General features: G+C 38.1%; 1 protein-coding gene across 8 annotated transcripts in view; it reads left to right on the forward strand.

Moving 5' to 3' along the window:
* Eya1 (EYA transcriptional coactivator and phosphatase 1) overlaps positions 1–16,416 on the forward strand; it is a 143,439-nt gene that overhangs the window by 90,269 nt on the left and 36,754 nt on the right. For all 8 annotated transcript variants that reach the window (XM_027398825.2, XM_027398824.2, XM_027398823.2 and 5 more), the window contains one exon: positions 12,205–12,294. In XM_027398825.2, the coding sequence (XP_027254626.1) occupies positions 12,205–12,294 (90 nt within the window). The remainder of the gene's footprint in view (positions 1–12,204; positions 12,295–16,416) is intronic.

Consider the following 16,416-nt stretch of genomic DNA (forward strand, 5'->3'; position numbering starts at 1 on the left):
CAGGCTAGGGTCAGGTAAAATCAGTAAAATGACCTGATTAACACCATCATGGGGTTAGCTTTTCTGTGTTCAACTCAATCAGGCAATAGTTCAACCATGATTTGCTTTTCAAAAGTGTCCAAATTCTCATGGATTATTTCCTCATTGACAGCAAAATAAACAGCATTTCACCCTAGATGCCAATGAGAGGTCCTTCCCACCCCAATCACAGCCACCATTCCCTGGGTGCCTCTCAGGTAGAAAGAGAGACTTTGGTGGAGACTTGAGTCTTAGAAGTAGAACATCCTACTTGAATAACATTTTTATGAGGAATCCTCAGAAATCTATGGGACCTCCTGTAGAAGCCCAGAATTTATACCTAGCATAGGTGTGGACTTTGGGAGCCCATTCCACATAGAGGAATACTCCCTGAGCCAAGACACACAGGGGTGGGCCTAGGCCCTATCCCAAAGGATACGAAAGACTCTGATGACAACCTATGGAAGACCTCACCGTCCAGGGGGAGCAGAAAAGATATGTGGCAGATAAGGTTTTAGTTGGGGGGGGGGTAGGGGAAGACAGGTGGGAGAAGGGAACTGGGATTGTCATGTAAAACAATCCTGTTTCTAATTCAAATTTAAAAAGTTGGAAAAAATGACATTTTTATAATGTTTTGTAAGAGAAATAACATTTCACAACATTTTTCTCTCTTCTCAGATAAGTGAACAATTTACAAAGCTTATCCTCAGTCCCTGCCCTGTGAACAACTAGCCTTAAAAATAAACCACTTTGGTACTCAAAGTGCCCATTCCTGTTCTTCAGCCTCTTTTTCTTCCAAAACAAAAGCTCCTGAATAGGGAGAATTTTTAAATGACAGCCAGGCCCTGTTTGTGGATGTAATATTAGCATTCTAAATAAGGGATTGTTTAAGGGGCTTAAACATTTTTTTCTTTCATTTGATTGATATTCCCCCAAAGGTTTGTGCTTGATTTGAGCATACTTAGCAAGATTTTCACATTGAACAACAAATCCTCATAAACCTGCTTTCATTGTTTGCTTCATGCCTCACTGGGCCTGTCAGTAATTGCTGCCTACCCAGCTTTGCTGCCCACATAGAACCAGTACAGATAACATTAAACAGACTTAAACTCACTTGCATGAATTCAAGATATAAGTATTTATACAGATGACCTGCTTGGGATTTCGGCAGAAGTTGAACTGTGTTGTAGAAGCTCTTTTTTAACCTAAGATGAATAAATAGCAACTTAAAAGCTGTGATATAATTTATTTTGTGGTCCAAAGCAACACAGCAATTTCTAGGAATTGGCATAGACTTGATCTGAAGGAATAATAGTAGGATACACACATAGGAATAAGCTATACAACAGACATCATATATTTAAAAATTAGTTGTATATTGAAAATTGGAACATGATAATAATGTGAAAAGCAAAACTCAGCTTTTTTTGTTTTAATTAACTTATCATTTACTGGGTAAGTTATTCTGGTTTTCAATTAGACATGGCTTATAAGCCATCATCAGAACTGGATCAGTTTGTCAGACTACCCAAGCAATGAAAACTCTCTAGCAGCATTTTGGTGCTATCTAAAGATAGTAAGTTTCTTATAATAAAGATAATAAAGATCTTTATAATAAAACTGAAATGACTTTTAGACTGCATAAATCTACTGTGATGTTGTTTGGCTTTATTTATTAAAATCAAACCTAAAAATCCTGGGGTACACGTTTTAGAATGCAGTTGCATGCAAAGCTGTGATCATCTGCCAGAGAAATGCCTAGTTTTAAGCTTTGTAGACAAAGGAGAAAAGATATTTTGCTTCTATCTATGGAAACATTCAGGATCCCATCTGTAACAGCCAAAGAGAAAAAGAGAGTTTCCTTCAAGTTTCTGTCTTTAGTTGGGTCTTGAGGAGTGACAAGCACTGAGCCAAGAGTTGATTTTTTTTTTTGAGAAAATGAATAATTTTCTGAAGCAGCCTCAGTTCTGTGGGGTTTGTGCTTACCACTGAACACAGATGTCATGTCACCTAAAGCTGGCTGGTGAGGAGCGTTACATTCTTCTTGCCTTCGCTGTTTGTGACCACTCTATTCAGTGTGCAGCTTTCTCATCTCCAGCAACATAAAGGACAGGCACAAGCTTTGCTGAGACATCCCTTTTTTTGTGGGTTATTCGCCACACTGTGCCTGATGGGTGCGCCTCCACTGTGATGGACATGTAGAAAGTTCCACCAGTGAGAACCCAAACTGATCCAAGACTAGTGGAAAAGAGAGTGGGGGGCAGTGAGCCCTCAGGAGGTGCTCTGATTGTTAAGCAGTGTGTTGGGACATGTGGTGTAAACTATGATCTGCCAGGATGGTTCAGTTGGTTCTGGATAGAACTCAGGGTCATTGAGATGAAGCCGTTGAATTTATTGGAAAATTATGTTTACTTATGCAAGACTATCAGTAAACAAAGTGTGTGGCTCCTTGGTGATTTCTCTTAAAAGCATTGAAATCCATTTTCTGATTGCTTCACCAAGTTGTGCTCCTTATAGAGTGACTAATCAACTCTGTACTATCATAGCTCAGATGTCCAGTCAACACAATTAGAGAATTCCTGTTGGTTCTTTCCCTAGGTGTGTAAAAGCTAATCTTATGGCTGTGACATACAATAGGCTGTGACTTACTAATGAAGGCAAGATAATTGGGGATGAAGGCCTAGCATCTTCAAACAGCACTCATTGACACAATAGCTAAGCTAAGTTCAAACAATATGTGCAAACACTGGATTTCAGTAAAGATATTCCTGAAACCACGGTCCATATAAATGAGCAAAAATGTAAGACAGAAGCAGGGACTCCAACTAGTCATCAGAATCAAGCAAGTCCTAAGTAACCATGAACCTAATATCCTTTCTGCCTCAGAGCTCCAGGAGTTTCAGGTTTCATTTCTGTGTGCCATCCACTGCTAATATCCTATTGGGACTACCTAACTTTAATACTCCAGAATTTGTCTGACTAGAAATAGTGGATGTACCCAATATTTAGCTCTGTATCATAGAGTACCTCCTCTATGGTTTGTTATCATTAAAACATGCCTGAAGTAAATCAGAAAGTTGGACTGCATATAAGTGACTTGCTCAAGGGCATATATAAAACCTTCAGGGCTGTAGCCACTCTGATACCCAGAACACACACGTCCCCATGCCACCATTTCAAATGAACCTAGTCTGAGATACTAATGTCCTGTGTGTTATAGGCACATAGCTACAACTTTTACCCACAAGGAACGTCTTAGAGACATTGCTGAGTGATGAATAAAGCTTCAAGAGATTGTCAATGGTGTAAGATGAAACCAGTGTCACTTCACACAACTAATAATGAAGCTGCACAGTATCTGCAGGACTAACAATGGTGAAGAGGCATCCTGTGTCCCTAAATTGGCCATGAGAGGTGCTTCCTAGAAGCTACAAATGTGTGCAGAGTGAGAAATCCCTTGCAATGGAGGTCAAATGATGACTCTGGTATTGGGGGCATTGGGGAAGGCATTCAGGATCTTTGGGAGCCTCACATAAAAACCTAAATGCCAGAGGCCCAAGTGAGGCTCTCTAGTGTTACTGAAATTCCTGAATGACACTACGGTTTATCCTCTTCAGCTAGTTGCCATTGCAGCATGATACTAGCATCATAAATGAATGATATGGAGATGCTGTGGCTTGAGTTGAGTCTCGGGCTTTCCTCTGTCTCCAGGGAAGAACAGTGTATGGTGAAACAAGCCAAGTTAGCACAGGCAGAGCAAACATTTAGCTCCTGGGTTATGCTAAGGCTCTCTCTTCTGGAACAGATTAACCAAGTCCTGGCATGCTGGTTTTCATGTGGGTTTTTTAAATCTTTGTAAAATAGTTTAGGTGTGATTTAACATTTTAAAAGTTCTTTTCAATACAATTTGCCTCCACCTAAGGAAAAACAATACTGTCCCACATTCTGGCTGTTATCATTCTTAGAATTATAGACATTTTTCTAGACATCATGGGTATTAACCTGTTAGCAGGTATAAGAATTCTATGTTTTTTTTTTTCTCATTTCAGGAATTGCCTTTTCAATTCAGTTGATTGTGCCATTAAATACATATAAGGTTTTAGTTTTAAGGATGCCAAATCTGTCTGTTTTCTTTTGTTTCCTGATTGGTGTCACATCAAGAAATCATTGCTATATCCAACAACTCAAAGGTTTTCTTCTTAACAACTTAAGATTTAGGTCTCATATTTAGGGCTTTGATTTATTTTGAGTTGATATCTGTGTATGTGTTGAAGACCCAACTTCATTATATTGCATGTGGCTGTGCATTTGTAGAGAAAACTATTGAATAGACTTAACACCCCTGCCACAAATAATTTAGCTGTATGCAAAAAGATTTATTTCTGATCTTTTCTATTCCACTAGTGTTAAATTTTGAAAATACATTGCTTTGTTTTCAAGATGTTTGCTTTGTTTCTAAGATTTTTTCTGACCTCTTAATTTCCCTTTAAGGGTCCTTGTTCATTTTAGGATGGTTTTGGTTTTTTATTTCTACAAAAATAATGATTGATAGGGAGTGTACTAAATCTATAAATCACTGGGTATTAACATCTTGATAGTGTGTCTTATATCTATGAACATGGGATATCTTTCTATGTATTTCTATCTTTTTTGCTTAATTTTTTCTTTTAATAATAATTTCATTTTATACTCCACAAATATTAAGTGTTTTTTTTCCTTGGTTTCTTCATAGCTACATGCTTACTTCTGTAGTTGTAATTGTAAATGAGATTGTTTTAATTTCTGTTCCAGATTAAGTATTAGAGAATAGAAACACTACTAGTTTGTGAATCTTAAAACTATGCTTTTATTATTTATTGTATTTTTCAGTCTTTTGGGCTATTCTACCTATAAAACCACATCACGGCAAATGGGTCTTTTTGCTTCTTCCTTTACAATTTTGATGTCTTTCATTTGTCCTGTTGATTTGCTCTGCTGAGGAATTCTAGTACTCTGTTACATGGATGTGACCAAAGCAGTCCTTCCCCTATTGTTGATCCTAGAAGGTTTCCAGACATCAAACATTGAATGTAATATCAGCTGTGGACATGAAGTGTGTCACCGTCAATTTCAGGTCATTCTCTTCTACACTTAGTTTGTGGAGTCTTTGTTAAATGTTTTCATTCATTTATTTCTATAGTTTATCCAATTTGTTTTTCAATCTGGGTGTTCTTATTGAATCCTTTTTTTAAATTTTTCTTTTAATATCATGATTGCTTCTGTTGAAGTAACTAGATCATCTGTCTTCTAAGTTTGGGTTTTCTTGATTCCATGTCTGTGGTACACGATCCTTCACCTCACATATTTCTATAAACTGCTAGCTAGAATTAGAAGCTTAATCAGATTTGACTTATTTCATTTTTCCTTTCCTTCCTCTCTCTCCTCTTCCTTGTCCTTCCTTTCTTCTTCCTTTAGGAATTCGATGTTGTTTGTTTAGGTGTATCTCTCCAGTAAGAAATGCATATGTCTGTTTGTTCTGTTGAAGTCAGTTTTTGGCTTAGACAGACTCTGCCAACAGTCAATTATGGGATGTTCTTCCTTACCTTTTCTAATAACTCTCTTAATAGACCCTTTAATAACTGACCAACCTGCATGGGCTCATAGATGCCACATTCCTTTATGTCTTTCCAATAAGAATAGTTTACCAGCAATATTTTCAAGGAGCAACTGTGCCTACTCTTTAAGTATGCCTGATACCTGGGAGCTACTTAGGAAGGTCTAGCTAATGACCCATCATAGTTGAGTCTGACCACAGGCATTTCTCTAGAGGTATTTTCTTCGCAAGTCCCAATGTGAATAAAGGTATCCAGCAAAGATTTAAGTGGATCTACACACTTATCCTGATCAGGAAGTGACTGTGTACATTAGGGGAAATCATAAACGTTCCTGTGAGAGTTGGGGGATGGGATAACTTCATCTGTACTCACTTGGCTGCAACAACTAAAACTGCTATTTGTGGGAAAAAGCATATGCTTTATGTTTTTGAATAATTTCCCAAAGATGTTAACACACTCACCCTTTGGTGAAGCTCCCCAGACCAAATCACATGGCCTTCCACTGAGTGTCAGAACACTAGATACTTGATATAAATGCCCTGAGCTGACTCTAGAAGATCTCTTGTTATTTTGCTCATATTTTGGTAATATATTGGTATACTTACAGAGACTCTGAAAACTTTTGTTTTGATCCACCAATAAGACTTACAGAATCATGCATTACTAATAATCTACAATGAAAGATTCATTTTGAAACTGTTCAAAAATTTTCAAGGGTTCTACATTGAGAGTCCCTCAGTAAGTGGAGTCAACTAAGAGGCATAAAACACCATTATAAAGGAGCCATGCTACTTGGCTATGCAAGCAAACCTTTTGTTGTTGTTGTTACTTTCCTTTTAAACTTAATTTTCTAAATCAGCAAAATCTGTGTTAGATGTTTTTGTGATATTTTCAAGAAAAATGTGTTGTGATCACCTTTTCACTACATCTCCCACCCCATTAGCCCTGTTCCTTCCATTTAGCAATCCCAAGTACTTTTCCTCTTTTGCCTCTCAAATTTCCTTTTGCCCACACCCCCACTCTTTATTACCTAATATTGCCCTCTCTTAGTCTCCTTGAAGAACTATTTTTAGATTTTACCTACATGTCTGTATACCTCTTTTTTGATGAACCCTTTTAGATTTCATTGACAAAACTTCTATTCCAAAGTTTCTAGATCTTCAGGGTATTGGGCACCATTGCCAGCATCTTGGAGTTGTGTCATCTTCATGCTGATAAATACCTGTGTGCCCTCAAGTTTGGCTGGCACCTTTTGGGAGAACTCATGAAAGTTCCTCCTAAGAGTGGTCATGCTGGATGTTCTCAACTTAGCTTCCACCAAAACCAGCATTCTCTTGACTAGGCTCTTTAAAACACGGTAGTCTCAAAGAAACTGGCCTTAAAAGTTGGTAGAAAGTGCCTGGTGTAATAACTACAATAGAATTGAATTCATGATTCCCTAAACATTCGCATTGGCACTGATAGATGATCACATTTCTCAGCACTCTAACATTGTAACAAGGCTTACAGTTTTGGAAACAGTCATCTAAGCACTGTTTGGGTAGGGCAGCACATTGTGGTAGGAAAATTTGACAAAGCCAAGCTAGTCCTCATATGGCTGGGAAACTAAAGAGAAGGCCTCACTATCTACTTTGGATACATAACCAACATGACTTGAAAACCTCCCAGTGAGGCCAACCTCTTGAAAGTCCCACTGTCTTCCAACATACTATCCATAATGGTCAAGATTTGACCATATAACCTTAGAGAGCCTTCAAGATCCAAACTATAGAAATGATTCCTTAGCTTTTGTCTAACAAAATTTAGAAGATGGGTTTTCTTGGGGCATCTATTACTTTTAAAAAGCCTGGAAGTCACATCCAGACTGAATGTATAATATTGATGTATCTCTTGTAACCATGGCCTGGAGTCTGGGGTTGGACTACCACACACAGCTATGGCTATGATATCAGTGATAGAAATAACATTTTAGTGGGAACAGCCTCAGCTGCTTACACTTTGTCAGATACTGGCCTATAACTTCACCTGTACTTCCAAATCTAATTGGCAAATAAAATGGTTTTACTCCCACATTACTAGAGAGCCTAGAGGGGAAAAACAAATAGGAGATGTTGATGCAGACCTGGAGGAAACAGTGTCAGGGTGGGTAAGAACATATGGATTGGTCAGAAAAAACAATGTAATGTGGAAAACCTCTGGGGATAGGTCATTTGATAGCAGTTCCTTTGCCTCAGTCATATGGTAAAAATTTATCTAAACACATAATACATTCAAAATTACATACCACTTGTTCATTTGAATTTATATTTATTGGGATTGTTGTATTTAAGTTATATTTAAAGAAAAGATTAACTATCGCTATTACAACACATAAATATAGCCATAATACAGTAGGTATTAGTCTTCTCACTAGGTATCTTCTGAAGAAAGTATTTTGTGACAGAGACCACAAAAAGGACATACATTGGAGAAAAAAATGAGATATGTATTGGTCTTTTGTTTGGGATATAATGTGTGGGTATTTGGTTAAAAGAAGTGGGACAAGAGTGGCTTAGGAGATAGACCCCAGTGATGGACACAATTGGAAAGATCCATGGCTGGAGAAAAAAACACAAAGAAGTGGGAAAAGGTAAGGAGGATGGATCTTCTCCAGGATGAAGAGTCAGGATGCTGTGACTGGCTTGTTGTAAGGATAAAGAGGCTGTTTATCAAAATGCCACAGTTTGAGATTGCTAGGGTATCACTCTTGTGAAGAAGGGATACATCAGGTTTTGGAGAATATGATGAACTTGATTTAACATACGTTGAGTTTCGGATGCTTTATGGTTATCCCAGGTGAAGTGAACAATAGCTGATAGATTTATGATCCTATAGTCAAGATCTCAAATCTGATATGATTGGGGACAGGAGGTATTTGGGTCTCACTGTCGCCTGAACTGACTGTAGAACAGATGAGACCAGAGTCCTAAGGATGATTACAACATGATGGGTGATCAGATTCTAAGAGGATGCCAGGAAAGATTGATGATGTCCTTGATACCATAAGAGGAGAAATGTCAAGAGAGTAGACAGCAGTGGTGAGTGCCCATGACGGTCATATGGGATGAAGGAAACATTTGGAAATTAAGTTTTCTTAAAAGGAGATGTTACTTTGAAAAGAGAACAGAGCTCTAACATTCTCACAAGTGATGTGAGGGAAAGCAGTGCTTCAGAAATGCCAAGAAGAGAGTAGACAGTGGTGGCAAATACCCCAGAAGGTCACGTGGAACAATGGAAACATTTGGTAATAAGTTTTTCTTAAAATGAGATATTACTTTGAAGAGGGCAGAACTCTCAATTTTTCATAGCTGCAGCCCTGGAATCTGTTATTGCAAGAATAGACATATTTCAAGAAAAGTGAAATTAAGCCAAAGGCATGGTGATTTCCACGTCTCACTTTTGGTCCAAGAATGTAGAGAGTTTGTTTGTTTTGTTTCTTCTTCTGAATTTTCCAAAATAAGCCCTCAAGCCAAGACTAACTTACTAATTGTCCAGGATTAACTTTCTTCACATTTTATTTACATCAGGCATGTTTGAAAAATATAAAGGTATTAAAATAATATTTAGTATGATAGGAAAATAAGATTGGTTATAATTCTGGCTGCTCGAATTGTGTAGGCAAATCCATGCAGGCTGGCTGCCTACTCTTTTGCTAATCCCCCTGGGGTGAAACAGCTAGTGTGAGGTGTCTTTGCACTTGACAGGTCAGTTTCCATGCATAAATCCAACACTTACGGATGTCAGGGACGGATCTCCTAGGGATCTGCTTTGCATACTATAAAGTGAACATGGAAAACATCAGAGGATGCTCCAGGTAGCAAGAAATGTGTTTTGCCAAACTTGTATTTCATTTTTGTATTTCTGCATTTCTGTAACAGTTGAGAGGGTCTAAATGTGTGTGGAAGGGTAGGGAGAAAAGAACTAGGTCATGGTTTTGTTTGTTTCTTTAGTGTGATTCTTCTTAAAACATGTCCATAAATACTACTATCCACAGACCTCCTTCCTAGTTTAAATTTCTCCCCTCTGCTAACTGCCAAAGTGTGTGTGTGTGTGTGTGTGTGTGTGTGTGTGTGTGTGTGTGTGTGTGTGTTTTCTGTAGGAAATGTTTCTGAAACAGCACCATGAGGTAGCAGGTATAAAAACCGTAAAAGAACGATAATAACAACCATCAAACTGTTTCTGTAGTTTATGAAGAAAAGTTAAATCACACCACATATTAATAGACAATAGAGTGATTCTTTTGATGCCCATGTAAATAAGCAACCATATCAAGAAGAAATAAGGCTTTTTAACAGCAGCAGTATTGTGGTACATGTATTTCACGGTTGGCAATTAAAGAGATGTGGTAAGTCTCTACCCTCACCACATGAAAAGACTTGCTGGCAGCATTCTATGGCAAGTCAGGGTGTTTGCTTTGGCTTGAAGTCTCTAGGGCAGTGATTCTCAACCTGTGGGTCGCATCCCTTTCACAACGGTCATATATCAGATATCCTGCATACCAGATATTTACATTACAACTCATCACAGAAACAAAATTACAGTTATGAAGTAGCAGTGAAATAATTTTATGGCTGGGGGTCACCACAACATGCGGAACTGTATAAAAGGGTTGCAGCATTAGGAAGGTTGAAAACATGGTTCTGGGGCCTCTGTACACCATAGTCTGGTGTTCTGTTTTAGAAACAACTGTTCGAACTGCCCTCACTGATCAATCCTATTCTGGATATTTGAGTGTTAGCTTCATCCACTACATTTATTGACAAAGTCCTTGTGAACAATTTCCTCTAAAACTAGAGTAAGTGGGTTAGTTGTTCATTTGTTTTACTTATTTGTAAACTGTATTTAAATTCTTGTGCAACATGAGAATTTTCTAAGATACTAGGAGGTATTAAGGACAGGGTAACCAGTCAGAATGACTTGACATGGAGTGTATGGACATTGGTCTCATTTCTCCAACTCTTGACTCTACCATCTTCTGGCCCTTTTCCACTGTCAATTAGCAGGACAATGGAGAGGCTAAGTTGTCATCCTTCCTTATTTCCAGGTCATCTTCCCTTCCATGTCTAAAAAGGTAGGAATTAGGTGGTGTTGGGGTGGAGCTAACAATGTGGGTGGAGCTAGTGAAGTGGGTAGAGCTGCTCGCAGCTCTGCTCACCTGGTTGGCATGAGAGGAATGCAGAATTTGCTTTCCACCCCTCTATCCCAGTTTCCTTCTCTCTGCTTGGTGTATAGAGATGGTGTGATTGTAGCAAGCTGAGAGACAAGATTTTTATTATTATCATTACTCTGTTATTCAATGAGAGAGCAAAGTTAGGCCTTGGCTGGTTGGTCCAGGGCTCATCTTCTATACTTGTTAGAGCCTCCCAAGTCAAGGATTGCTGAGTCCTGTGGTGGACACTCCAGGACATGCTTTGCTGAACACATGGGCAGTGGTCAAAGTTGTGAGCAAGTCTTGAGATCTACCATAGAACAAGAAAACCATACAGGAAGTGTGCATCATCCATGTTTGGCAGGAGTGATAGAGGGGAATATTGTTTTCTTTGAATTTTATTTTTTGAGTCAAGACTCTGATGAAACACAAGTTCCATTAACCCTGCCAGATAGAATAATTTGTCTATTTACAATTCTCCCATTAGGTATATTTACTCCAAAAGTTTGATAACAAAATATATTAAAGAATATTATAAGAAATTATTATTATTTGGAAAAAGTTAAAATACTATACATATAAAGTGGTTATCAGGGTGCCAATAAATGCTCTAGAATCTGATTTTATATATTCCTTGTATAGTTCCTAATTGGGGATTTTTTTTATCTTCTTAGCATAAATGATTGCATCCAGAAAGCATAGTGGTTCCTGAATTTCATATATTTAAAATGCAGTATTTTCATAAAGAACAAAACTATCCCCCCAAGGTCATCAATACCACTGGATGTTGTTAAGACCTAGGCATTGAGGAACAAATGGACTGGACATGACTTGAAGCATTATAAAGAAGCTACTGATCCTCTTGGCTTAGTGCTTCCTTCTGGGTAGCATTATTTGGTGGCTGGTTATGTCACAGCATCAGCCCCTAGTAGTCAGCTCAGCCAACTTTCCCTTGTTGAGAAAACTTGAATGTGGTAGGCAGTCTGAATACATGCAAAAAGACAGCAACTTACCATCTAGAGTAAGATTTCTGCTTGTTGCCTCTCTGAACTTAATCTAGACTGTATGTTCTGGTATTTAGACAGTAAGTGCAGATACTGTTCATGGATAGTGGCATAAATTCCCTCTACTTCGCATATCTAAGAACTTTATACCTTATTTTTTTAATACTTGGGTACAAGCTATTTCTTTATGATACTTGGTAACTTATGGATCACCTTTCATCCAGGAGGTCACTGAAGACCACACATGGAATACATGACAGTACAGGCAGCTGACTTCCAGCTCTCCTGGGGTGGCATGTGTTCCCCACCTTTCCTGTCACTGCGTCCCTTTAAAATGGGACTGCCTTCCTCACAACCTGGAGATCATACCAATTCCTTACCTGTAAAATTTTCCTTTTAGGATCCACCCACTTCAGTTTCCCTTGGACTGCGAATGGAAGAGATGATCTTCAACTTGGCAGACACACATCTATTTTTCAACGACCTAGAAGTAAGTTATAATTGTTTTACACATACTTTGTGGAACATATTTGAATATAAGTGGCTGATTCTGGAATAATGATTGGCTATTGCTCTTCTCAACATATAACTGGAATACTGAGACAAAGTGCTTGTAAGGCAGTGTGTTTCCCCTTTGTGGTATTTATTACACTTTAAAGTTGGATCCTATGATTAAAATTTGGTGACACGATTCCTAAGTGCGATCCCCGGAAGCTTTGTGCATCATTATTGCAGCCGCCTGTGCTGCCCCTATCCAACTCTTCCATTGCTTTTCTGTCCAATCTGATTGTTTGGAGCTGGTTTGAATGAGCCTTTACTGTCTGCGAGGCTAGCGACCTCTCATGTCTTAACTGTAGCTGGTTTTATTGGGGGAAACATCTCTAAGGTGGCTGGCTGACTGAATGGACGGCAGCAGGCATGATCTTAGCTGCATTCTTAACAAAGAAGGGCATTGTTTTCACCTATCTACATTATGACAAAACATGACTATAACTCCACTGCCCTCCTCCTTCACAGGGATGGTTGTTTATTTAACTCTCACTGCTAAGCAAGCTTGTGGTAGGGCTGCCAACAGGCATTAATCATCAAGTTGTTGCTTTGCTAGGTTTTATAAACGTATGTTATTTCAGACAGGAGAAGAATCTCAAAGATTCAAATAGAACTTTTACTGATCAAAGTTAATTGGCAGCAATTGGCCTTTAAATATTTCCTGATGTTTCCCTTCTCAAAATCAAGCAAAATGCACCTTATTTAATAGAGGAGCCAAAATCACTTGAAAAATGCCAGTGTGTGACAGAACCTAAATGCGGTTTGTTCAACATCTGTCCTGTATTTTGATTTCTTTTCATCTGCAATGAAACAACTCACAGGCGAATTGGCAGCTTCCAGTGCAATAAAATGATTTAAATGCACTTGATTTTTTTTCTCATTCCTCAGAGAGATAGTTATTTTTATATTTAGAAGTGAAGTGCAATTTTTATTTTTTTTCATTTTTAAGTGTTTGCTTTCCTCAAGGACATGCAAGGCATTATGATTTTTCATGGGGGAAATTCTCTCTGAGTGACAGCTTCAGCATTACCTTTGTCAAAGCTTCATCATCAACACTTATTTTCAAAACTTGCTTCTGACTTGTGATTGTGTTTCACTTTGCAAGAAGGTGACACAAAAATTCCATATTTTACTTGCCTGTTAAGATTCTTTACCCAGATTTCCATTTATCTCTAAAGACACAGACAGACTAGGCAAGTATTTTACATTTAGTGCAAACTTGTCCTTCTTATTGTTGCCCATCAGTATCTGTACCTCCATCAAGACTTGACAAGGAATACTTTGGAATTGATTAAAATCTGGCTTGTTGAAAAATGTCAAATGGTATGCAAAAAGTGAGAAGTTAAGCAAAATAATAATTTATGATTTAATTTATTTTGGTTCTTATGAAAGCTTCCAAACTCAGCTTTGATTTAATACAGTTTTTGTTTGTTTAATTTACATTATTTCCACTAAAATACAAAGAGAGAGAGAAATGGCACTCAAATACCTTAAAAGTACATACTAGAGATTCTTATGTATTCTTATTATTCTTTTTGTTTGTTTTTTGTTTTTTTTTTAAATGGAGTGTGCTGTGACACAGGGTTTTAAGGAGTTTGACAATCTCTTATTGGGCATGGAATATCATCCCTGAACTCTGGTTGGTGACATTTGCCTTTACTTCTTTGTAAGGTCTTAGCTTTTTGACAGCTTCCCCTTTGCATGTTCTGTTTAGCTCATATTTGCTTAATAAAACAAAAGGTTTGGGGCTTCCAGTGACATGTGTGGTACCCTCAAATTATGTGTATGCCATGACTATTAGACTATGATTTTAAAGACTTAGGGTGCAACTTTTAAAGGAATTCAGAAATATCATCATGAACTCTAAAAAGTAAAGTAAATAATAGCCCTATTTAGTTTTTAAAGTCTTGACATCTCAGTGACTTTTTATTTAAAGTATCAAAATTCACTTTAATTCCATTGGTACATTAGAAAAGTAAATTTAAAAGAAAAAGTTTTGTTTCTTTGTGTCATTAAAATTGTCCAATTGTTGAGGAACAAGAACGATAAGGAGACATAACTATCATGGGATATAATAATTTCCGCAGTAGAGATGGGCTGAAATATTAGTTACAAAGCATACCTCTGACTCCCTGCTTCCTACCCTGACAGACGTCCCACATATCACTTTACAGAAAGCCCCTGCTTGTGATCTAATGATGCTTATATGGAAGTCTTTTTTTTTTCTTTTTTCTTTTGTAAATGACACTATGGAACCAGAACGTTTTTCAGATTTTTTTTCAATGTGTGAGTTTATAACTGAATAGAGAAAAGAAGGTTTTGGGTTTGTTTTTTTTTTTTTCTGTTGGATTTGTTCTCAAAAGTAGCTATCTGCAAACAGTGACAGCAGTAACATTGGGTCTAAGCCACATCCTGCAGGTTCCCCTCCTGGAACTTTCCACATTTAAAAGGAAATACTTGGTGCAGATGTTTATGTCTAAATAGAAACAAGGCATTCAGTTTGTCTTGAGCTTTCTCTTAGCACTGAATAATACTCATTGTCATGGTGGCTGTCATGCTAATGCATGCACTCCATATGGTGGCTATGAGGAGTAGGCAGAAACTGTGTTCATATGTTACCCATGGAGAAATGAAGGCCAGGAGATCATGGAAACACTCCCTGTGTCTGTGGACACAGCATATGAGGCCATTGCCCATGCTACTCATCTAGGCAAGTTCTCTAGTGCATTGTTTAGTTGGGTGTCCTGGTTAGAATTTTTGTCAACCTGAGTAAGCCAGAGCTAAGAAGAAAAAACTTAATTTAGAAAATGCCTCCAGAATATTGTTTCAAGGGCAATGAAAGATCCCAGTTCACTGGCGATGGTGCCATCCCTGGGCAGGTAGTCCTGGGTTGTATAGCAAAGCAGATACAGCAAGCCATTGAGAGCAGGCCAATAAGCAGCATTCGTCCATGGTCTCTGATTCAGCTTCTGCCTTGAGTTCCTGCCATGATTTCCCTCAATGATGGAGTATGACCCAAGAGTTCTAAGTTCTGAGAAATAAACCTTTTCTCCCTCCAAGCAATAGAAATGTACCTAGGACAGATGTGACAATCCGTTTGAGTTTCTGCTGTATACAGTCCTAGCACAAATTGACTCTTGCCTAAGCCAGTTTGTCTAGAGTCTGTTTTCTGTTTTGTTTGGTTTTTTAATACCTATACTTATAGGCCTGCTGTCACTCCCCTTTTTAACTAAGAGAAAGAATAGAGGACCTGGCTTCACTAGGGTCTGGGTTTGACAAATCCAAGGTCAATGTGAGGAACTTGTGGACAGTATCTGGTTAACACCAGAAGGGACCGTGGAGATTTGTCTTGTAAAGAAATGTGTGTGTGCCTTGGTTTAACTCAGTCTTTAAGTGTGGTGTAAGTTTTATTATTTTAAAATTCAGGTTAGGTAGCAATTATCTTAATATATCTTATTTAGACATCTATTTTTATCTGGGAAAAATATCTTTCTTCAAACTGTCAGTCAGGCCAGTGTTGAGTGATTCCTAGTGATGCGTGGTTTACTGGCCTACTAGCATGTGCTTCCAAAAGCATAAAACACTGAATTCACAAGTTGATTTTTTTTGAGTTTAAGAAATATGATTCACCTAGAAAGTACTTTTTGTCCTATAAATAGAGGCTCTGGTGCCCAGCAACCAGCCTTGTGGATGATGGGAGCCTTGGTTTTCAGCAGCCAGAGAAAAGGGTTGCTTGGGTGCTAATGAGGAAGACATGTAGAAAAGAGCCAAGCTAGTTTCTGTGTTAAGTCACATCCATCAGCCCAAAGTAAGTGTACAAAAATGTGTGGGCAGGTCAACTGATAAAGCCCAAACATATATGTCCCACTGAATTGCACACAAACACAGTCATACAACTTGTCATTTTTCAGCTCTGTACATAGATTTTGGTGTCTGCAGACAAATGTAAGGAACTAAAACCTTCATGATAGCTTTGTACATACTGATCATTAAAGTTTTGTTAGGTTGAATTCGTGTGCGTTTTCTTAGAGTGAAGCACTGATTCTTGCTTCCTTCCCCAGAG

This window comes from Cricetulus griseus, chromosome 2 (assembly GCF_003668045.3).
Source record: "Cricetulus griseus strain 17A/GY chromosome 2, alternate assembly CriGri-PICRH-1.0, whole genome shotgun sequence".
Classification (NCBI taxonomy): domain Eukaryota; kingdom Metazoa; phylum Chordata; class Mammalia; order Rodentia; family Cricetidae; genus Cricetulus; species Cricetulus griseus.